Raw genomic sequence first — 23952 nt, 5'->3', positions numbered from 1 at the left:
ATATGGGGGTCAAAATATTAAAGATCATAGCCACACTATGTTTATGTTTCAAATTTCCTTGGTTATAATGATCTAACTCTTACCATATTTATCAAATATATAGGTTTTGTATACCTTGATTTCTTTTTATACAAGTATATAAAAAAACATGTATATTATATTTAAAAGAAGATTGAAAGTTTGATCAATGTATAAGTATCTTTGCTTCGTATAATACTGACATATTATCATTCTTTACTCTTTGAATACGTCCTCTTCTTTGTTCTGCATTATAAACTTATTTCTGTATGTTCCTTCACCATGCATGCTCATGGTTCTCTTTCAGTATCAGCTGATCTCTTTCAGCAGTGATGCGCGATTGCGAGATGTTGAAGTTTTCATGTTGTCAGTTCGAGAGATGTTATATTTTTCGAATGAATTCATTCGACCATAGTAAGCGGTTGCTGCCAAAGTCAATTTATACATTAGCTGTTTGATTTCAGGTTCAGGCTAGGCTACTTTGTATCTGATAAAAATAAAATACTTCTATTTTGGAAAGAACGTTATTATACTTCCAAATACTTATACAAATTATATTGTAAATAATCGTTCAATTCAAAGTGTTGCAATGCTGTTCCAGAAATCCCTCTAATTCACTGGTTTAATTACAAAGGGGGACGACGTCTAATAATTAGATCTCACTGTTTTCTTGAACAGAAATTGGAGTGCTTAAGAGCTTAATTTTGAAGCTATAATTAGTATTACGGTTTTTGTAAACATGATAGCTACCATGTTTTAAATCACATTTAAATAAGATATAAAAATACCGAATCTTATTAGTAGTGATTTTATTATTGATTATATTTGTACTTACGCAAAGTACTAGCATATATAACGCTCCTTATACTATGAGTATTCTGATATTGTTGATTTATTGTGATTTTAAATTGTTATGAAATTATTTAATGTTATATTTCTTATTTATATAATAAAATTACTGTTTTTTAATGTAAATGCATTAATTTAGTATTTGCGTTAAACAAATTAGGTATATAATTACTAAAACGTGCATTTGTTTCATCATTTTGAATGTAAATTGACCATTCGAAATGCATTCGAATGGGACGTTTCGATTGTATTCTCTCGCAATCGCGCATCAGCTGACCCTTATGCGTCATAATAAGGAGTGTGTATTCCTGGAAAAGCTTCATTCATTGTTTAATGTTTATTTTGCGTAGTACTTCTGGTTGTGTTGTTTCGATAATAGTTTTTGCGACTGATTTCCGAAATAAGTAGCAGTAATGTTACACATTACTGAAACTTTACTGTTCTTGATATTTAAGCTACTTTGTTTACCCGATTATCGGTACCTTACATAAATCTCAATGCCGCAGGGTGCATAATATTTTCACAGTTCAAGTTCAAGATGACAGCGAATTTCTTTTGCAGCAGGGCTTCCGAAGCTGCCAATGAAGACTGGCAGTTACCATTATCTTTTCTCAAAAATCATCATGTTGAAGCTATTGAAGGGGCTCCCACAGTTTTTCATAGCTGGAGGATGAAAGAACGGGTGAGTTTCCCAAAGGGTTATCTTTATTATTTCACACTAGGTTAGTATTCCCAGACAGGTCCTAGGTCTATGTGAGATTTATAAATATAGATTAATTCAGTATAAGATTGTTCATAATGACTTTAGCCAGTTAGCTATAAAGATCTCAAAACACTCTTATCATTTTTTTTTAAATAGAATGTTTTCATTTTCCAGAAATAATTTGTAGGTGGCCACAATCTATAACTTCACAATAACTGATAATAGGCCTGTGCTTGAAATTTTAGGGTAGGGTATGATAAGGGGACCCGGTTTTATTATATTGAAGAATATAATCATCGGTACCTAATATTCATATCTCAAATCCTAGACAATCATTTGATGTCAAAGTATCTATACATCAATAAAAATCACACGTTTTAAATTAAAATATGAGAATATAGGAAAACTCATAAATAATTAAGAAATGACATAAATTATAAACGAACCAGACCAAGATCGATCAAACAGGAAAACTCATAAATAATTATCAGTCACAATTTATATGGTTTATATCATAATTATTGAATTGTTTATAATTATACACACATAATTATGTATTATTGCGTGTATGTATAATTATTATTGTTATATATACATGTAATTTTATATACAGTATAATAATAATAATACGATTTTTTTACGTGTATTATTTGAAAGTGTTTACAACTGTTGATATAGATTAAGTTAATTGTAATAATTAATGAATCGATGGTTATGATTAAGTAATATCATTTGCCAATCTCAATATAAAAAACCGGGTCTGCTTATCGTACCCTAGGCTACCCAAATTTTATATTATATACTTATAACATGTATATCAGACCATGATGGGCAATTGTTTGAAAATTTTTTGGTGTACAAAAATACTCTTCATTGTGTGAATAAAAGGTATTGTAGAAAGTTTTTCAAAAACTAACACAGATTTATTTTTAAGGCTATTGGCTAGTGAAAATTGGTTAGAAGTTTACCAGGCTAGCGTAGAAACTAAGTATGATGTTTTTTACTCAATATTTGTTCATGTTTTTGAAATTAGCTTTCCTAAATTATTATCTGTTGAAAAAGAGAAAAAACCTAAATAGTTGGATTTCAGATGATGTAAAGATTAAAAAGGAAAAAATTGCGCAATTGGAGAAAACATATAGGGTTTTGGAAAACTAATGATTTAAAACAATTAATTAAGCAACTAAAAATTGAAAATAAAATTCAAATAAACAACGATAAAAAAAGGTTTTTTGACAGTAAAATTAAGAAATCTACAAATAAGTCGAAATCAACTTGGAAAATTATCAAATCTGAAATCAACAAAGGCGCCAAGATCACTGATAACATACAATTAGTCCGGGATGGCACATCCATATCAGAACCCAATTCTTGTTGGTAATATATTTAATGATTTTTTTATAAATGTTGTTGATAGATTTGTGCTTCCAAATATTCAGAAAGATTTTGTTAATCAATCGGGTCATGAAAAACCACCTCAAGCCTCAATTTTTTTTCAAATTTTAAAGAGGTTGATGAAAGAATTTTAAAAGCGATTGTAATGGCTTTTGAAAATAAATTCTCAACAGGAATTGATGATATACCAATCACTATCATTAAACAGTCTTTTCCGCTAATCTCCAAACCATTAACCCACATAATCAATTCATCATTAATATCTGGCTTTTTTCCCATCCAAATTAAAAATTGCTAAAGTTGTTCCACTCTATAAAAAGGGGGATTTAAATAGTCCAACAAGTTACAGACCTATATCTTTATTACCTGTGTTTTCTAAAATTTTTGAAAAAAGTAGTAATATAATCAACTTTTGGATTACCTGGAAAGTAATCACATATTGGATGATCAGCAACATGGTTTCCGACCACAAAAATCTACGATAACTGCAGGTGTTAATTTCATTGAATTAATAATAGATTTGGTTGACAGGAATGAAAAAGTCATTGGAATCTTCCTTGACTATTCCAAAGCATTTGACAGTGTGTCCCACGATGAAATTTACTTTAAGGTACTTTAACAATTTAAATATTAAGAGTAAGGAACATTGAATGGTTCAAATCATATTTTAAAAAACCGACAACAATGTATTCAAATTCAAAATAGTTTTAGTTATTTAAACAGCAAATATAAATATACACAAAATTTTTATTCAAATCTTCAAACTATAAAACATGGTGTCCCACAGGGATCTATACTTGGCCCTCTTCTATTTCTTTGCTATTTAAGGGGGTTGCCGGGTGTGATACAGGTGGATGGGTCAGTGTGTCTCTACGCTGATGATACCAACATCACAAATTTCAGGTAAAAGTCAAGAAGAAATTGAGCTTAAATCATCTCTAAGTCTTACAACTGTAAAAGAATATTCAGACACTAAAAATCTCCTAATAAATATAAATAAATCGAATTTTATTTCATTTCTGTACAAAACAAACTAGATCAAAATTAAAGCCAAATATTTATCTAGAAAATTCAAAACTGAATCAAGTAGAAAATTCAAAATTTCTTGGACTAATATTGGACCAACACTTAAGTTGGGATAAACATGTTGACCATGTAGTAAATAAAATGTCCTCTGGTCTATACGCTCTACGACAAATGTCAAGGGTATGTAATATTGAAACCTTGAAAACTATTTATTTTGCACTAATCAATTCACACATGTCTTATGGTATAAGCATGTATGGAGCTACAACAACAAAAAATCTAGACGAATTCTTCACCAACAAAAAAAAAGCTATTAGAATAATGTTAAATTTTGGAACGAAATGAATCTGTCAAACAGCATTTTTCTAAATTAAGAATCCTTACAGTATATGGTCTATATATTTTTCAAACTATAATGCTTGTGAAATCAAATGAAGATAGTATACCTAAATAGGAGCAAATCATGATTATAAAACACTCGCCATAGAAATTATCCATCAATCCCAAAACATAACTTAACTTAGAACTTTTTAATAAAAAAACCCACTGCTATAGGATCCAAATTCTTGTTTATTTCTTCCAAAAACATTTCTAAAAATTTCACAAATTAGCATATTTAAAACAAAGTTAAAATCATTTTTAATTGAAAAATCAGTATACTCATTTAAAGAATATTTTGAGGTAACTTAGTTCATCCAAACAATTTAGTAGTTGATATGACATTATTGTAAATAGTAGCAGAATTGTAAAATCATTTCAATGACATTTTGAGGCAAACTGCTTTATTTAATGATTTATTTAACCAATAAATGGATATTGTAATGTAATGGTTGACGCTATTCTGTATTTATACTGTATGTGTACATTGTATGAGTCTTGAATAAAGTTGAATTGAATTGAATTGAATTGAATGGCCATTAGAAAAACTATTACAGCATGTAACTGGCATGCACATTTTTGCAGTAAAAGAGTTAATTGTGTGTGCTTTCATTAGCAATAGGCTATGACAGCCTGTGGAAAGTAATTAAAAGTTAGCCTTAAAAAAATGTTGAAAATTTTATCAAACAACTTTGACTTAACAAGATAAAAAACCAGGATGGAATTGAGGTTCTGGAAAGGGAAAACTTAAAGAGAGGGGGGGATGAAGGTAAACGGAAAGTTCCTGTCAATACTGATTGCATTGAGAATCTAACTGGCAACACTTTTATAGGCTACTACTGTTTTGTTGACAGTTGAGTAGACTAAAGGCAAACATAAGTCCTTTTTTAGATGGGGGTTCTTTCTATGCAAAGTTTTCATGGAAATCAGTCCAAACCCACTTACAAATATTTATTGAACCCCCCCAGTAATCGAACCTGTGACCTCTTGGTTAGAAAGCTGCAGCCTACGCTACAGATTTTACTATCTAAGAAGTATTTCTATTATATAATAATATGGTGCTTCTAAGACATTTTCAAAGCTAACAGAAAATCATTGTAAAATCTATGTAAAAACGTAAAACATAATGTGAACATAAAAAAGTAAAATAAACATAAATTTACATCTGTATATTGTTTTCTTAATGGAACACAATATTTTATACAAAACTAGCTGTTTCCCGCGGCTTCGCATGCTTTTCGTAAGCTTTGCCCGTGTATGCGCACTTCTGGTTCAAGTGAATTATATTTCCAATGACGATGTAGAGTTTGTATTGTTGCCACGATCAAGAAAATCTGTCAAAAGTGTATGTTTACAGCCATCGTCTACGTACATGTACTTTATTATAAAGTTCTCTAACACTCAAGCTTTAAGTTCAACCAGAAATGTATTTTGAAGACAAATATACATCAAAGCTTAACGTCTTCAAATAGTTTATCGCTATTTAATATACGGTACGTAATTATCTCGTAATCGCAGTTTACAGTGTGCAGGCGCTTTAAAAACTTGTAACATATGCAGTAGGCCTACCGTCTGGTGGCGAGATACATCAATAGGCATAGTATATACCTTCTCCGTCGAAAAATACATATACATACACATTTTCATAATGATCGGTCAAATAGTTTTACGATTCTATAAAGGACAAACACACAAACATTCATTTTTATAGATATAGAGATACAAATACTAGACATATTGCAGATACATTTTTAAAAGATCAAGCAATGCATAAACTTTTTATCAAAGTATGCTAATTTAGGTCAAATATTAATCACTCTTCCAACATATTTATTGCTTAGTATTTAAACATATATTTAAGCCACTATTGTTGATTTTGTATAATCTTTATTTATTTATTTGGTACTTTGGGATTATACCGACCACACCAGTATGAAGAACACAAAAATAGAAATTTATAGAAACAAACATGATAGAACGAAAAAAAAACAACTCTTCAATTACAAAATTACAAACTTACAAGCATTTCCAGGTATTGTGATCGGTATTGTTGTCGCTGTTATCTTATCTTTCTCGAGAATCCTGATTACGGCAGGCCGCGCGGCATCACGTGATTTGCACGGTACATCATTGCCTTTCCATTACAATTCAATTTATATTTCTGATTAGCCCCTCTAGAATTTGATATTTTACTGATAGGTACTATCTCGAGGGATGTTTTTCTTTCGTCGACATCAGCGCGGGCTTCGGCAGCACCGAAGCCCGCGCTGATGGCCGGAGGCACTCGCATTTTGGGTGGCGGAATGTGATCAAGAATAAAAAACAAGTTTTGAGTGTTTTTTTTTAATAAAAAGTTTAGTTTGGTAAATGTTTGTTTTTGTTGAATTTTTGTGTTTGGAGAAATGTAGAGGTAAAACACGGAAGTACAACAAAGCGATGCACCAGCTGAACGGGCGGCGAGACTCTGCAATCACGTTATCTACTAGACGCTCGACTTTGACCTCTGTCTGAGGATGGGGAGGTGTTTGCGATAAGACAATTCCTGTTTTATATTGACGAAATATTGTTCTACGCTAATCTAGTAATCAGTAGAAACGAAATGTGAAATAACGATTCATGTCTGGGTGTGGTCGGTATAATCCCAAAGTACCTTTAGTACTTGTGGTATTTGATTTCGAGCAATGTTTTTAAAAAGAAACATAGCCTATTAGTAATGGGTATTAAGAAGATTTTAAATTTGAATTAAATAGAAAAATCTGTAAATGTTTATTTCACCAAAAATCAAAAAGGAAATCCGCTTTTAAGAGGAAAATACCTGATAGTTATCCATTTAATGTAGATCAATTAAACAATGGTAAAGGTGATATTTACTTATAACAAATAGACAATGAACTTAAAAATCACAAGAAAAACAATAATGGGTAGGGTACGATAAGCAGACCTGGTTTTTATATTGATATTGAAAAACCATATTACTCAATTATAACTTTCAATATAACTAACTGATACTGATGTTTTTACCAATAATTTACTTGTATCAGATATATAAACAATTATTATATACTAAACGTATATTTTCTTTTATAGATAATAACAGATATTCGAAAGCTCGTGGAGGATTGTCAAACTAAGTTTAAAAAGTGGCATATCAGCCGACCTGCTTACAGATCATCTCTGTGAGCAGAAGAGAAGTACAGTTTTCTAGAGAAGATGCTTCATAAGAGAAAACATATAAATAATTACGTATATTTTGTATTTCCTGTTGTAATTGTTTTTATGATGTTTTCATTTTATTATTATTCGTGAGATTTTCCTATTTCCAGTTCTAATCGTTTGTTTGATCGTTATGAGCTCATTTATTATTTATAAGATTATCACTATGTGCGTTGTATTAGTTATTTTAATTTAAAATATGATTGTGATTATGGCTATAGATATGTTGATATGATCTATAAATGCATATTCGATAAATGAATATTAAGTATCGATGATTGTACTAATCGATATAAAAAACCGGGTCCGCTTATCGTATTCTACCACAATAAATGAATAAGAATTGATTTTTCTTATGATCAGTTAGAAAAGCTTAAAAATGGTGGACTATTGAAAGATTTGTTAGATTTTGATATTTCAGAAGATATTTAAATTGTACCTTATGTTAAAAAAGTTACTCTAATTGCAAAAAGATACTATTCTTATAATTAGAAATATTTTAAATAGGTAAGAAAACAAATTATAAGATGTTATTGGGTCCAGATTACATGAAAATGCTTTAAATTAGGTAAAGTAAAATATTTAAAAAAAATTGAAACAAAAGCCATTAACATTCAAAGAATTAGGAGAAATTTGGAAAAATATTAAATGTTGTAGAGGAATATTTATGCTAGATAATCTTAACTAAAACATTTAAAAGATTTTAATGTGGAGTTGTGAATTTAGATTCAATTTTAGGAAGTGGAATTCATTGGATTTGTTTTTACATAAAAGATAAAATTGCTTGCTATTTTGATTCATATGGAAGAAATGAAGACAAACCTCTGACTGAATTAACCAAATATTTAATTAAACCTTAACTATATCACAATGATTATCAAATTTAAGACCATAAAAATCTTCCAATTTGCTGTCATTTAAGTGTATTTACGTATTAAATGAACTTGAAAAAAATACAGATCTAAAAGAAGTTGTCAACAAATTATTACTGATTAAATATGGACTGACAAAAGTGTTTGTATTTGGTACACATTAAAAACTGAAAATGTGCAAAATATAGGTGTAAATAGTTTGAGAAATGAATGTAATAACAAAACTGAAAGTTTGTTCTAAAATATGATAGAAGATAACAATCCAAATGTTTTTAATATTAAAATAGAAGTTTTGAAAAATAGATTTGAAAATAAAATGAAAATGTATTGCATTCAGATGCACTTGATACAATAAATAATTTAAAATGTTTTTTGAAAACAAAATTGAAAAAAAATGAAGAAACATTTTGATGTGGGTGCAGACAAGTTACGTAAAAACGTAACTTGTGAACACTTTAGTTTTGAGGTAGCTCCACAGAAAGAAATCGCACACGGTCAAATCTGGCGATCTAGGGGGCCAGGAAACGTTACCGAATCTTGAGATGACACGGTTACCAAACAATACTCGCACAGCTTCCATTGACTGTCGTGCAGTGTATGATGTCGCACCATCCTGTTGAAACCAGGATTCTTGAACGTCTGGAAAATTGTTCAATTCAGGTGTAACGAAACGTTGTAACATTTCCACGTAACAATCAGAATTGACAGTTACTGCAATCCCCCATTCATCCTCAAAAAAATAAGTCTGCTTGTTAACATAACCTGTGAGATGAAAGTGGGCCTCATCTGACATCCACAACTTGCTTAGAAATTCATCTTCATTGTTTATGTATGTTAAAATTTATTGGCAGAATTGCAATCGCGACTGGTAATCATTTTCTTCCTTCAACTGTTGCACTATCTGCAGCTTGTAGGGGTGAAATTTTAATTCTAAATGAAGAATTCTGCGAACACTCTCACAGGACATTTCAACCGCAGCTGCTTGCTTACGAATCGAATGGCGTGGACTCCTCAATACAGATCGGCGTACAACATCAATGTTCTGTGCAGTACGAGCACTTCTTGGTTGTCCTGTTGGTTTCTTCTTTAAAGGTGATCCACTCTCTTGAAAATTATTAATCCAACTTCTAATAGCATGTTTTGACGGAACAGAATCATGACGTCCTAAGTTGTAAAAACGTTGGAACTCAATCTGGACAGCTTTCAAACTATCACCGTTTTTATAAAACATTTTTATAGCTAACGCACGCTGTTGCCCGTTCCACTGGTCCATGGCTACTGTAATGGCGGCTTGATTACTTGGTCACTGTCACTGTCCCGCAGTGCTGCCACCTGCACACGGCTGCCACGACGCGTTACAAAAATTCCCGTTATTCTGTGTCACCCTGTAGATTAAAAAGAACATTGGGATGATATTTAAAACAATTAACTATCTAGAGATATGATGTGATTATACATTAATAAATTAAATTAGAATAACATTGTAAAATATCAAAATTTATCATGTGATTTTATTAAACAAAGTATCTACAATCGATTGAAATATTGTATTTCTGTTATTTTTCTATATCAAAACTTTAGTCCGGATTTTTTGGAAGAATTTAAAGATTCAGTTCATTAGAATATGATTGTGTATAGATCATGGTGATTATCCTATGCAAATGTTAATGAAATATGTAGGTAAAATTCCAAAGTAAAAAAAATTCTATAACTGGTCAATAATAAATGGAATAGTTAAAATTGTTGACACTTTATTAAAATTTATATATTTTCTTATAAAAACTTGATAATTATATGTAAATCTTAATACATCAATTTTGAAAACTTTGTAAATCAAATAAATCATGAATTACTAAAAGTATTCAAGTGATTTTGAGAGAGCAGAGTCAACAAAATTTTATCGAATTAGTAAACATTTGATTGCACCATAAAAAACTGAGTTTAATATTGATTTTTGAGGTAATCTTTTCACATTAAAATATTAATTCTATATTTCTGGAACCTAAACAAAACAAGTTGGTCAATCATATCATGTAACAAATAATGTTAGATTAATTATTAATTTTATACCATCTTTATTAATTCTAAAATTGAAGTAAGAAACATAATAAATTGATGGAAGAAATTGAAAATCATTGTCAATTAAGTACAATTAAAGGAACCATTTGATATTATAAAAGTTATGTTATTTCTCAAAACTTCCAATAGATTTGGATCAACTTTTAAATTTGGACAGTTTGAAGCGGTTGGAAATTTGTCACATTTCAGATTAGGATTGTATGAAAATGTAAATTTTCTTATCTATGAAGGTGGATTTTACTTTAGTTTTATAAGATTTGAAGATGATGCAATATTAAAAACAAAAACTGGAAATGATATGTTGATGTAAAAATAACATTTAACAAATATTTTAGTAAAGTTCCAATGATTGATTATAAAACTACAAGTAAAATTCAATTGATTAATGAAATGATGAAAACTAAAAATGTTATGTTTAATTTCCTAGACTGGCAATGTATTGAAAAAAGATATTTCTGGAACTTATTCATTCGATATTACAAGTATTTATAGAAATATATTCAACTCTATATTTGTTATTAATGGTTTTCAAACAGATAGACAAAACAATCAAAAATTCAATATTTTGAATACAAAAGATATTAGAGACAAATTAAAGTGCTTTTACTATCCAGATTAATTACAATATTTAAACATTAACCATAACTTTTTTGCAAACTCTTGTGTTTTGTTTTTCATATTAAATTGTTTTTAATTTTTTAATGCTAATGTAAACCTAAAAAATATATTAATTTCATTTCACTTTTACCTTTTTCCACAAAAATTTTGATGTTACATCACTATCCATTAATTTTATCAATTTTTATGAATGGACTGTGGTTTTTCAGATGAAGACAGTTAGCGTGGCTCTAGTCTTATGTCTCAACGTCGGAGTGGATCCTCCAGATATAGTAAAAACACAGCCCTGTGCAAGGCTCGAATGTTGGGTTGGTAAGTATCAATAATAGCGATAGCTGTTGTGATGGAAGGAAAGAATAAATTGAATTTATTTTCCTACTATTACAAATTCCTGGTTCTGATGATGACTTATCGGTAGTGTCTACAGTAAATGGTAATAGAATTACGTTCATACAATTTTTATTCAAATATATTTTAATCTATATTTAAAACTAACAGACATTTCAACAGTGCATGTGTGATACTAATTTACATTAATTGTAGAAATATAATTAAGAATTTTATTGTAAGTATTCACAGAGAACAGAACAAAAGTCAAAATAGGTGTTGGTGTTACAGGAAAGAGTGTAAATGTTTGTTGTGTTGTGCCTATGTTTGTAAATTCTTCATGTTGTTTTCATTATTTAAGGACTCTGTCCAAGAAACCTTTCTCTGAGTAGAAGAGTCCTTGTTGTTAGCTGTCTGCCTACTCAGCCGCTATCCAGTTTCCTTCTTGAGATGTCCAAGTGCATTGGTTTAAAACAAGATTTTGGGGTTTTTTTTTGTAAAGGCTATGTTGATGAGTTAGCAGTGTAAAATCGGTTGTGTTTCTGGCGTAGTATTGGTGTAGATCTCTGTGACTTTCTTGGTTGTTATTCATGTCTTATAGAGGTCATTCCACAGGTGGGATGGATGACTTCTTTTTATACAATGCCTTTACTGTTAATATTTTTAGTTCTTTGAAGGATTCTCAGATTAAACTAAATCTGGCAGACACCAGACCCTCTCTAGCAGTCCTTGCACGTCCGGTCCCTGAAAGGTCCCACCCGGCGTGTGACAGGTTTGGCCTCTTGGTCTTTGGGAGCTTTAAACCTCTAGGATCTCCCGGCATCTAGCAGCTCTTGGACTCTCGGAGCTCTTAATCTAGATGAGCATTTTTTGTTACTCTTTGCATTGTCTAATTAGTGTCTAATTAGTTATTAGTCACTCTGTATTATATAAACGTCGGCTATTTGTATTTATTTTGGTTGTGGTTTTTTTGTAGTCTTGTGCAGACGTCGCGGAAAGCAGTCTGTTGACCTTTTAGTTTTTTTATGTGAGAGCAAGCTACAAACTGTTTATTTATGTATTGTGTATCTGTTACACTGACCAGCTACTTGTTTTTGGTCAGTGACTTCCTAAGTTTTTCATTTATTTGTAAACATGAATGTAAATGTTGGAAAATAAATATTTATTTATTATTTAAAAAAAAAGAAGGCCTCCCAGCTTTTGGCATTTAAGTCTTCTGGCCTCTTGTAGGAGTAAACCTCAAGCAGATTCCGGCCTTTTTGAGTTCTGCTCTGCTCTCTTTCGGAAAGTATCAATTCAGTGTTATTATTAATTTCATAAAATGTTTATACCAATTAACTGTGTTTGAAATTTATTGCATCACAAAACATTTAGAGTAAAATTGTGTACTTAATAGTTTTGACCTAGGGCTCCATCAGATTATCTCAAAGGATGATAAAACCCCAATATAGGTTATCATCTATCATATAGAATGTACATGACAATTTTAGTTAAAATCGATCTAACGGCAAGGTGTTCAGAGTAAGTATACATAATAGATTTGGTCCTAGGGCTCCACTCACTTTTCTCAGAAGGCACTGAACACCTAGGTTGACCTTTATCAATCTTATCTCAAAGGACGCTAAACAACCATCCTTGGTTAAAATTTATCATGTAGAATGTTTTGTTAAAATACATCGAATTGCAAGGCGTCTGCAGTAGATATGCATAAAACAATTTTGGCATGGAAGCTCCGCTCCTTGGCTTCTAAACCGGTTATGAGCTATCCTTAGTTAATACTTGTCCTATCCTGTAGAACATTAATGACAGTTTTTGCTGGAATCCATCCATGCAAGGCGTGTAGACTAATTGTTTATAAAATAATTGTAATCCTAGAGCTCCGAACCCTCTCTCAAGAACTCGCCAAAATCTTGTTTAGGGTAAACATTTAGAACGTACATTCCAATTTTTATAAAAATCCATTCAACCACAATCTTCTATTGTAGTTGTGTGGATAAACTACACAAAATGTCCATAGAGGAGAATGTTAAAAAATCCCATCTTGACCCTCTCCCGCTCGCATTGTTTCCAGGCGCTCACGGTGTTTGTAACCTCAATTAATTCGCTCTGCCGGTTGCGCTCGGTCAAAATACGCGGCGCCTCAACTTACATACGTTCTGTCATTGTAATTAACTATAATTATGTATATTAATTATTTTACTATATATTGGTTCAATGAAGTTGATTGTACGAGACCAGGGAGGGGGCACACGGACAGCTGGGCGCCGGGTTGTTTGTTGCGCAGTTACTTGGTGAAGGTCATTGTCTGGCTCGCCGTCACTGCCCCTGCCACTGTGATCACTCCGAACTACATCCTCAATGCCACCAACCACTTCACAAAGCTCTGGTACATCACTACACTGACTTGAATCGTCGCAATCACTACTAATAACGAGATCGATTTCACTGTCACGAAGTGTACGACTACAACCCGCCATTGTTTCCGCACAACTAATATAAATAGCAAAATAATGGAATAAATCTACTGTAAAAGTAAAGTAAATGGTCTCCTGATAGCAAACAACCCGTAGTAGTACAAACTATTGCTACTCGAGAGCAGCACTTATCGGCTCTAGTAGATAAAGCAGTGCGTGCCGATCTGTGCCGTTTAGGCTGCAGTGGCTCTGTCGTGGCCATGCCGATTCATGCCTTGCGAGCGGGAGAGGGTTAAATTGTCTATTAGCCCTTTGAGTGCCAGGGCATTGCTATTTGCGATCCTGCACTATATTGAAGAAATGCCAGAATCGCTATTTGTGACTTCTGCATTAACACTTATATTTTAAATAGTATTTTTCTAAATTGGCTCAATGACTATACATACACATTCCAAAGGCTTCAACGTAACTTTTGATGAAGGTTTTGTTGCATTCTGCATAGATTCTTATTTTTACGGCGGTTGTAAAGAGAGTGCGCCAGTCGAGTTTAGAATCGACCGCTACGTGGACGAGCCAGCACATGTTTTGTTTGCGCTGGTGTTTATTTCACAAATGATTGTAAATATTGCAAGTTTTTAAGTTCATATGGGTTTGTAGCGTTAGTATCTTCAAATTATTTTGATTGTGTATGTTGTTCTAGTCTGTGTGTAAGTAGAACAATGACTTGACCGTGAGTTACGGTGATCGTAAGCAGCTAGTACTTTACTAAATACATTTGTATAGATTTTATGTTTTTTGTGTTTGTTCAGTGATATTTATAAACAATGAGTCATAAAAAAATTGCTGATAATGAAGACCTAGTATTGCAGGCATTAGATTCAAACATTAGCAGTGTAGACAATACACAGAGTGTTAGGTTAGGGTTAGGCGGGGTTGGCAATGCAAATGACCAATATTCAGACAGTGAGAGTGACCTTGATGTTTTTGAAGATTCTTCCTCAGACTTAGACGATACTGATGCTGACATAGATTACGATCCATCATCTGATAATGAATCAGATTAATCTAATACCAATGTAGGCCTAATGTTTACATCCACACCTAATAAGAGAACACATCCTGAATTACAAGGTAATCAGAAAATGTTGAAAGTAGGCGTAGGCCTACAACAAAGAAGTCCTATTTATAGTGACCATAGTTCCCCTTGACATTGATGACCCAGACATGACAAACAATGACAATGAGCCGGTGCCTGTTGATGTCCGGTTGCTCGACCCCCCTTCCGATTGGATTGAAGTTGGGCCTGACAAAGATTTTCCCCTTATTCTAATTGGATACAACGAACTGCCTAGACCAAAACAAATGCCTTCTCCTGAATCTAGCCCTGTTATTTTTATTTGTTTTTTACTGAATTATTGTTTAGTAGTCTGACGAGAAACAAACAGGTACGCAAACCATTAGGCAGTTGGTAAATATATTTGTAATAGCATTCAAAAATAAAATAAAAACGAGATGCACATTTTTTTATTATGTTGTTATTTATAAAACAGTAAACAATTTATAAACATGCCTTGATAAACAACGGAAATACTATCCAAGTCTTGAAACGTTGGACTAATTTGTATAAAAAAGTTAAATAACTAATGAATGTATTATATTTATAAAGAAAATATATTTATCTACAAAACAAACAAAAACCCAGGACATTATACCAATAAATATTTTTTTTATTAATTTTTAACCAGACCCTTGCAAAATCAGGCATTTTGGCTCTGCATTTTATGTATACCATGTATGGCACTCAAAGGGTTAAAGATTTTAAAGTTTGTTAATTGGAAAACATCTTTCATTTTTTGGATTCAGGCCTTGAAAATGCTTGAATTTCTCTAGTTAAGTTGAAACCCAGTATTTAATGATGATCAGCGTGTTCTGTATAATGCTGGTGTTGCAGATCCATTGTCCATGAGCCCACAGAAGGCACTGGAGAATATCGGAGCCAACCTGCAGAAGCAGTACGAGCGCTGGCAGCCTAAGGCAAGGTACAAGCAGTCCCTGGACCCAACAGTGGAAGAAGTGAAGAAATTGTGTACCTCGCTTCGGCGTAATGCCAAAGAAGAGCGTGTGCTCTTCCATTACAATGGGCACGGTGTACCCAAGCCCACCAGCAATGGCGAGATCTGGGTGTTCAATCGGGTGAGCTACCCTCTTATCCTCTGTAATTGTTCATTTAGTGTTTACCTAATAAGTTCTGAAGGCTCCTCTATTTCTTGAATGGTGGAGACTAGACAGTGCTAGTTGGTTGAGTGAGACAGAGTTTCCTACAATTAAGTCAAAAGCCATGGAAAATGCTGGTCACTTCACATTTCCTACCTTTATATGCTAATTGTTATTGTAAATATAATAGTAGAAAATGATATAACAAGCAAATTCTTAGAAATAATTGAATGTAATGGTTTTCAGTGTATGTTTGGTGATCCAACTAGAGTGTCAGTAAATACTTCAACTTGTATAGATAACATATTAACTAGAAAAGGATATGATGTTATAGCCAAAATGAATATTGACCTAGGTCTTTCTGACCATAATGCGATTTTTTTAAATATCCCACAAAATACAATAGAAAAGCAAGGCTTTAAAGAAATACTGGTAAGGAAAAGGATATTCTCTAGTAAACAAATTAATATTTTTATGAAATCACTAAACAATTGTGACGATTTAACAGTAAGCCCAAGTATAAATGCCGAGGAAAGCTACAATAACTTTCTAACTTGTTTTTTAAGACATTTTGAGTCTGCTTTTGTGTTCCAAAAACTGTTAAAGTTAAACAGAAAAGAAAAAAAGTAGTTTTACATTGGATTACACAAGGAATAAAAATATCAGCAAAAAGAAAACGTGAACTTCACTGGAAATCAAAATTCAGTAGAAGTATACAATTTCTAAGTTATGTTAAATCCTACAAAAAAGATTTTCAAAAAAAGTAGTTATTGAGGCAAAGAAAAGGGCAAACTCCTCGTTTATACAGAACTCAGAAAATAAATGCAAGGCTGCCTGGCATGTTGTGAATAAAGTACTCGGTAAAGATAATAAAAACAGAGAAGATAAAAATTACTTTAATAGATTCAAATAACACGGAAATAAGTAATCTAGCTCAAATTGTTGAACTTTTTAATGATTATTTTTCTAACATTGTACAAAAAATTAGTGTTCCAAAGGCTACTGTAAAAGGGAATTCATAATTCATTAAGAAATTTTTGTACTGAAGAGAGGGTTGCATTGCACAATCTTGAACCTTGTACAGTTGATGAGATCAGGAGATGTGTTTTAGGTCTTAAAAATAAAATTTCTGTAGGGTGGGATGGGATACCAATAAGACTAATTAAAATCTCTGTTGATATCATTTCAGAACCATTGACACAAATAATCAACAAAATGTTTAAATGAAGGGATTTTTCCTGATAGATTAAAGTATTCTCAAGTTACTCCAGTTTTTAAAAAGGGCTCGAAGTTAGATTTAAATAATTATCGGACCTATTTCAGTTCTAAGCAATTTCTCAAAGATATTTGAAAAAGATTATTCTCACTCTAGATTAGTTGAATTACTTTGAAAAAAAACAAACTCTTTTACGATATAAACAATTCGGGTTCAGAAAAAAACATGAATACTCAATCAGCTTTGACAGAATTTACAAACAGCATATTACATGGTCTGGACGGGTCACGGGAATACAGCCGGTATTTTCTGTGATCTGTCTAAGGCGTTTGATTGTGTAGATCATTCGGTCTTACTGTTAAAGCTACATGACTATGGCATTGGTGGAAATTGTTTGTCCCTTCTAAAGTCTTACCTAAACAAAAAAGGAAACAAAGAACAGTTTATTCAAGAGAACTACAATAAAGTGTATTCAAATTGGAAAAGTAATAGTGTGGGAGTGCCACAAGGTTCTATATTGGGTCCTCTTTTTCTTTTTAATTTTTATAAACGATCTTCCTATGATCTATTACCAAAGATTTAATATTATTTGCTGATGACACAACAGCTATTATCAAAAGCTCTACTAGTGAAGAACTAATAATCACTCTTTTCAGAAGTGATGGATGATTTGGATTCTTGGTTTCATTCCAATGGTTTAAAAACTTAATATAGATAAAAACCCAAGTAATAAAAATTTGGTATTAGAAATAATAAAAAATGGCAATTTTAACTTCCCAAATTTGGTTGACTCACATAAATTCTTGGGAATTAAAATTGAAAGTAATTTTAAATGGAAAGCTCATCTAAATGACCTTCTGTCAAAACTAAGATCCATTTCTTTTATATTTTTACACTTAAGAGAAAAATGTTTCATTTGACGTTCTAAAATCTGTTTCTTACCATGGTTATGTGGAATCAATTCTTAGTTATGGGATTGTGTTATGGGGTCTAGCTCCTGGCATTAAAGCAGTTTTCAGATTACAAAAAAGAATTATCCGAATAATGACAAATTCTCATTTTCGAGCACCTTGCAAATCATTGTTTAGAAATAAAAAAATATTAACTTTAACCAGTTTGTACATATATGAGTTGTTGGTTTATATCCATTTAAAGCAAAGACCAAAACTAATAGAAGATCTAAGATTTCAACATAATTATAACACTCGAAATAACGCTAATTTTAGAATACCCCTCCATCGCTCAACATTCTATGAAAAAAGCCCTTTGTATTCAGGGTTGATATTGTACAATAACCTACCCTTAACATTTAAGTCAATGACCATAGGAAAATTTAAAAATGAATATAAAGACTGTTCTTATTGACAAAGCTATACAGGGTGAGTCAGAAATATGGTAAAATATTTTCTAAGACGTGATTTTAGAGCTAAAAAAATAAGAAAAAATGTTTATATAAAGGTAGGTCCGGAAACGCTCCATTACCGAGTAATGGCTGGCGAAAGATTTTGCTTTGTTTTCAGTTCACCTGGTGAAATTAAGTGATTCTGAAAGGTTTTGTTCTTACTTTTTAAACTCAAATAAGATGGATATATGAGGAAAATCACCTGAAAAATCAAATAAAACCACTCTAGAGGTTGTAGTGTGATCAGTTTTTTGAGAAAAAGTATGAAATTTGCCAAAAATCTAATAAACAAAAATACCATCTTATATGTTTGAAGTCGAGAATAACATTGTTTTAAATGACCAATAAACATATTGTTTTTCCTAATACAGATTGTAGAGAATTTAATTCTGAAAAACAACTGTAATAAACAAAGTTAACTAAATGTGTCAAAAAGTTATGAAATTGACTCCCCACGTATTACACTACACAGCAAGTTTTTGCTGTTTTATTAATAAGGAAATGAGTATCTGATTGGTAACAGCTGGTAATAATTAATTATTTAAACAAACAACTGTTTAAACATTTTTAAATAATAAATAATCAGCTGGGCATTTATTATTAGATGACATATGTCACCTCATTGTTGAACAAAACAACAAACTGTAAAGATACTATTTTGTGCTTGTGTTAAGTATTTTAACTAGTTATTTCCATCCATTTTATTAGTAATTTTGTGTTGTGTGTTTTATTTATTAAAAATGGAAGGTAATAAATGTCTCTGATTTAGCAGACATGCATTTTAATGTATGGTTTGGAACGCTGCAATAGTACTTCAGCAAGACGTCTGTCTAGCAAAAGAACTTTCCTAACCGCAGGTGTCAAAGCGCAAGATTTTTGTCACTATTTCATCAACGCCTATCTGAAAAACAGGTTCTTTGAACGTCTTTGGAGCATAGTAATGCAGGCATCGCCCCGATTATGTAGGACTGTTGAATTAGAAGAGTTGGTTTTTTTTAATAAAATTTCTGATTATCCTGAAAAGAGCACTAGAGAATTGTCACTACAGTTCAATGTCAGCCAATCTAGTATTCGGAGAATACTACACGAGTACTAGTTACACCATACCACTTCCAGCATGTCCAAGCAACTCCATGTTCCAGCAACTCTTTTGCCACAAGACTACGCTCCCCATGTTGTTTTTGTCGATGGCTTCTGTTAAAATGTGCTGATACACACTTTTTGAATACAATTTTGTTTACCAATGAGGCTCACTTTATAAGAACAGCTATCATTAACTTCCATAACAACCACATATGGGCAGACCTAATCGCCCACAACATCAGTTTTCAGTAAATGTTCGGCTGGAATCTTAGCAGATCATTTATCGTATTCGTGCTTCCTCCCAGGCTTAATGGCGTGGTGTACTTGAACTTTTTAAGAGAGACGAGCTACCTAACCTGCTTGATGATGTACCTCTGCATTTGCGCCAAAACATGTGGTTTATGCATGACGGGGGCACCTGTGCACTACTCTCTGGCTGTTCATGGACACCTAAATGAGAGTTTCACAAATCAATCAATAGGCCGAGGTGGACCAGTTTTCATTGCCAGCAAGATCACTGGACTTAAATCCTTTGGACTTTTTTACCTTTGGGGACATTTTAAAAACATTAGTTTACTCTTCCCCAATAGATACCATTGAAGAACTCCGATTTAAACATTTCTAATGGAATAGAAACCATTAAGCAGACACCTGGAGTTTTTGAATGGGTCCGAAACTTGATGAGAAGATGCCTGAACGCGTGCATTTTGAACGATGGAGGTCATTTAGAGCATCCTTTTTAATCTTCCGGTGAGACTAAAAGCGATTGTAGATGTTTATTGTATTTAAAAAATAAAATTTGAATTAAAAATGTTTATTTTTCACCAGCTGTTACCAATCCAGATACTCATTCCTTATTATTAAAACAGCAAAAGTTTGCTGTGTAGTGTAATACGTGGGGAGTCAATTTCATAACTTTTTGACACATTTAGTTAACTTTGTTTATTACGGTTGTTTTCAGAATTAAATTCTCTACAATCTGTATTAGGAAAACAATATGGTTTATTGGTCATTTAACAATGTTATTCGACTTCAAAAAATTTTAAGATGGTATTTTTGTTATTAGATTTTTGGCAAATTTCATACTTTTTCTCAAAAAAACTGATCACACTACAACCTCTAGAGTGGTTTTATTTGATTTTTTTCAGGTGATTTTTCCTCATATATCCATCTTATTTGAGTTAAAAAAAGTAAGAACAAAACCTTTCAGAATCACTTAATTTCACTAGGTGAACTGAAAACAAAGCAATATCTTTCGCCAGCCATTACTCGGTAATGGAGCGTTTCCGGACTACCTTTATATAACATTTTTTTCTTATTTTTAGCTCTAAAATCACGTCTTAAAATATTTTACCATATTTCTGACTCACCTGTATATGAAATAGATGAACTACAGCTAAACCTCCTTAGTTAATTTTAAATAAAAATCAAGTGTTTGTTATTTTTCTGACTAAATTTTATTGTAATATAATAAAATTACTATAAGGCTTTAGTATTGTATTGTATATTATGACAATGTACCAGTTCACTATTGTAAAAAAACATGTAAAGAACGTTTTGTACAAATAAATATCTATGTCTATGTCTATGGTTCACTTCTCTTTGTTATGTTCAATGACATTGATGTATGGGTAGGATCCTCTCATCTGCCAAAAGTCTTCCTAAAACAAACAAAAGCAATCTGGATTATCAAAATGATTGCCACCTCTAAGCTATTGTAAAGGAGTCTTCCAGTCCTCCCCAGTCTTCCAGTTCCCTTGGTATTTTAACCCTCCTTCTCTTTACATAAGTAAAACTATTTTTACATTGTCCAAATTGTTGCAGAAAATCATACGCTCCCCTCAAGGTAGCGACCTTCACGTACTAGTTTACCGCCTTGAGAGAGAAGTGTCTTATATGTTCGTACTCTTTACTTTAACACATTCCCTGCTGGCTGAATATCGTTGTATTTACCCCATGTGCTGAAATATTTTTTTGTAATACTAAACCAAAGATATCCTGACTGTGGAGACATTTATTTTTTGTTATATAAACATTTTTACATGTGTTTTTAAGCGTCCATAGCACACAGCATCAATGTTCTTGCTCTGTGCTGTGGGCACCCGTACGTATCCATTTTTGTTAATAGTGTGCTACCTAGCTTCCTTTTTAAAATTTTGTACGCATATAATATATCCTTTCTTTTTCAGACATGATATTCAAATAATATGAGAAAACAAACTGATAATAAAGTGTTGTACTTGCACTAAAGTAGAAGTATACAACACAGAAAAGTCATATAAAACACAGATAACAGTAGATAACTTTACTATTTCTTAACAAAATGAGAAACTAATTTTGGCACTAAGTGAAAATACAAGGGAAGCTCCCATAAACGCTTGCCTTACACAGCTTGTTCATACTATTGCAACCAAAACAGTCAGCTGATTTTGTAAAATAGTGCATTACCATAGTCACCCAAACCAAAAACAAAAAGTGTTTTTTTAACACTTAAAAACTCATTTTGTGTGTGTGTTGTGTCATGGAGTAAGAAAAGTCTAGAGTTACAAAAAAACAATAAAAATGAATCTTCCTAAGCTTTTATTTGTACTTATACACACCACACGATATTGGTAGTAAAAGTATCCATTTTGCTCATTTTCCCACATGTCATCTACGCACAAGACTGAGTGAGTGATATATTGCTATGTCTTATTCCGGATGTAATGTATGGCAGTTAAATCACCTGTTTATCCTATAAAGGGTTAAAGTAACGGCACTACTGATGTGCAAAATTCCATTTTTCACATGTAATCAGAAATTTCTCAATTATTTGTCCACAAAAACTTACCCTTTGTTACTTTCTGACCCTTATACAATTTATACTGTGGAATATGTATGTTTTGCACATGTATTCCCACCGAATAGATATAAAACATTAGTTAGTAATGCTTGTACAAGAAGTGTAACACCTGCTCTGGTTATCACAGACGTACACCCAGTACATCCCGCTGTCAGTGTACGACTTACAGACCTGGATGGGAGCTCCTTCTATCTATGTTTACGACTGCTCCAGTGCTGGAGTCATAGTGGACCTCTTCAGGCAGTTTGCCGAACAGCACGAACGAGAGTTTGAGGTTAGTGAGAGTTGTAAAATTGTGAGAAAATAAAAATGTCCATAAGCAATGTCCAAAGAAAACTGTTTATTTATGCAATATACCTATTTCAGGGCTAGCTGATTTATTTATAACGTTAATATTCTCAATAATGAGTTGTTTCGGTAAAAAAAAATGAATGTGAGCATTGTTAATGTATAGCCTTGTTTCTTATCCATTTTCTCAACATAGGTTAAGTAACTGACTGTATATGTACTCTTTAACAGAATTAAATTGATACTTTTTTGTTTACCAAGTTAAATCTTCTCAAATTAGTTGTATGTATATAATTAACAAGTAAAGATTTTATTTCAAATGTTACGGGCCGGCCTTAATTCTTTTCTTTTTATTTGTTTATTTATTATAGTTATTTTATGTTGCTTAGAAATATACTACAATTTTAATATATCCTAGTCTAGGCCCTTGTTTAGACATAATTTAATTTTAGAAAGGACAGTGATGAATATTATAAGTGACATCACTATATTTAATATTACACTATTTCACTATATTTTATTTATTTATTTTATTTTTTCAGGTTAAGTGTTAGAGAGGGCTTCTTAGTCCTAACTTCGCCTGGTAAAATAAGACATTCTTTTCTTTTTTTTATATTTATAACAGGGTCTTTTAGAGGTATTAATTTGTTGTTCTCAGAGCGTAGGAACAGTGTCTCACTAGAATAGAAAGCAGCATCATCTACATTACATATACAGGGTCTGTATAATAAGTAACCGGACTGAGCCTGCCCCGCTCCGTCAAAGCGTCTGCTAACCGGTATCTTGTGCTGTAGTGGTGGTGGGGGGTCTAGTGAAAGGGAACCGGGCTGCAGCAGTTGCCTCCAAGCGCTTGGAGAGTTAGTATCGAGCGAGAGCGGAGTGCATGTTCAGTTACCCCGTCGGAATGAAAATGGAGAGTACGATCGAGCAACGTTTTAGCATTAAATTTTGTGTCAAACTCAAGAAAACGGCCACGGAAACTCTTCAAATGATTCAAGAGGCTTATGGTGAGGAT

At 32.2% G+C, this 23952-nt stretch overlaps 1 protein-coding gene across 6 annotated transcripts in view; it reads left to right on the top strand.

Moving 5' to 3' along the window:
- Positions 1 to 1157: 1157 nt before the first annotated feature.
- LOC124356170 (regulatory-associated protein of mTOR) overlaps positions 1158 to 23952 on the top strand; it is a 98843-nt gene continuing 76048 nt past the window's right edge. For 5 of the 6 annotated variants that reach the window (XR_006921826.1, XM_046807338.1, XM_046807337.1 and 2 more), the window contains exons 1-4: positions 1158 to 1549; positions 11361 to 11463; positions 15844 to 16085; positions 22777 to 22923. Coding sequence is in view for 5 of the 6 variants with exons in the window: in XM_046807338.1 (XP_046663294.1) it covers positions 1406 to 1549; positions 11361 to 11463; positions 15844 to 16085; positions 22777 to 22923 (636 nt within the window). In the remaining variant the exon portion in view is untranslated. The remainder of the gene's footprint in view (positions 1550 to 11360; positions 11464 to 15843; positions 16086 to 22776; positions 22924 to 23952) is intronic. The other variant, XM_046807339.1, reaches the window with a different exon arrangement.

Source organism: Homalodisca vitripennis, chromosome 2 (assembly GCF_021130785.1).
Source record: "Homalodisca vitripennis isolate AUS2020 chromosome 2, UT_GWSS_2.1, whole genome shotgun sequence".
NCBI classification, from domain to species: Eukaryota; Metazoa; Arthropoda; class Insecta; order Hemiptera; family Cicadellidae; genus Homalodisca; species Homalodisca vitripennis.
Note: the sequence above shows the minus strand (reverse complement) of the source record. Positions and strands in the feature narration are given on the sequence as shown.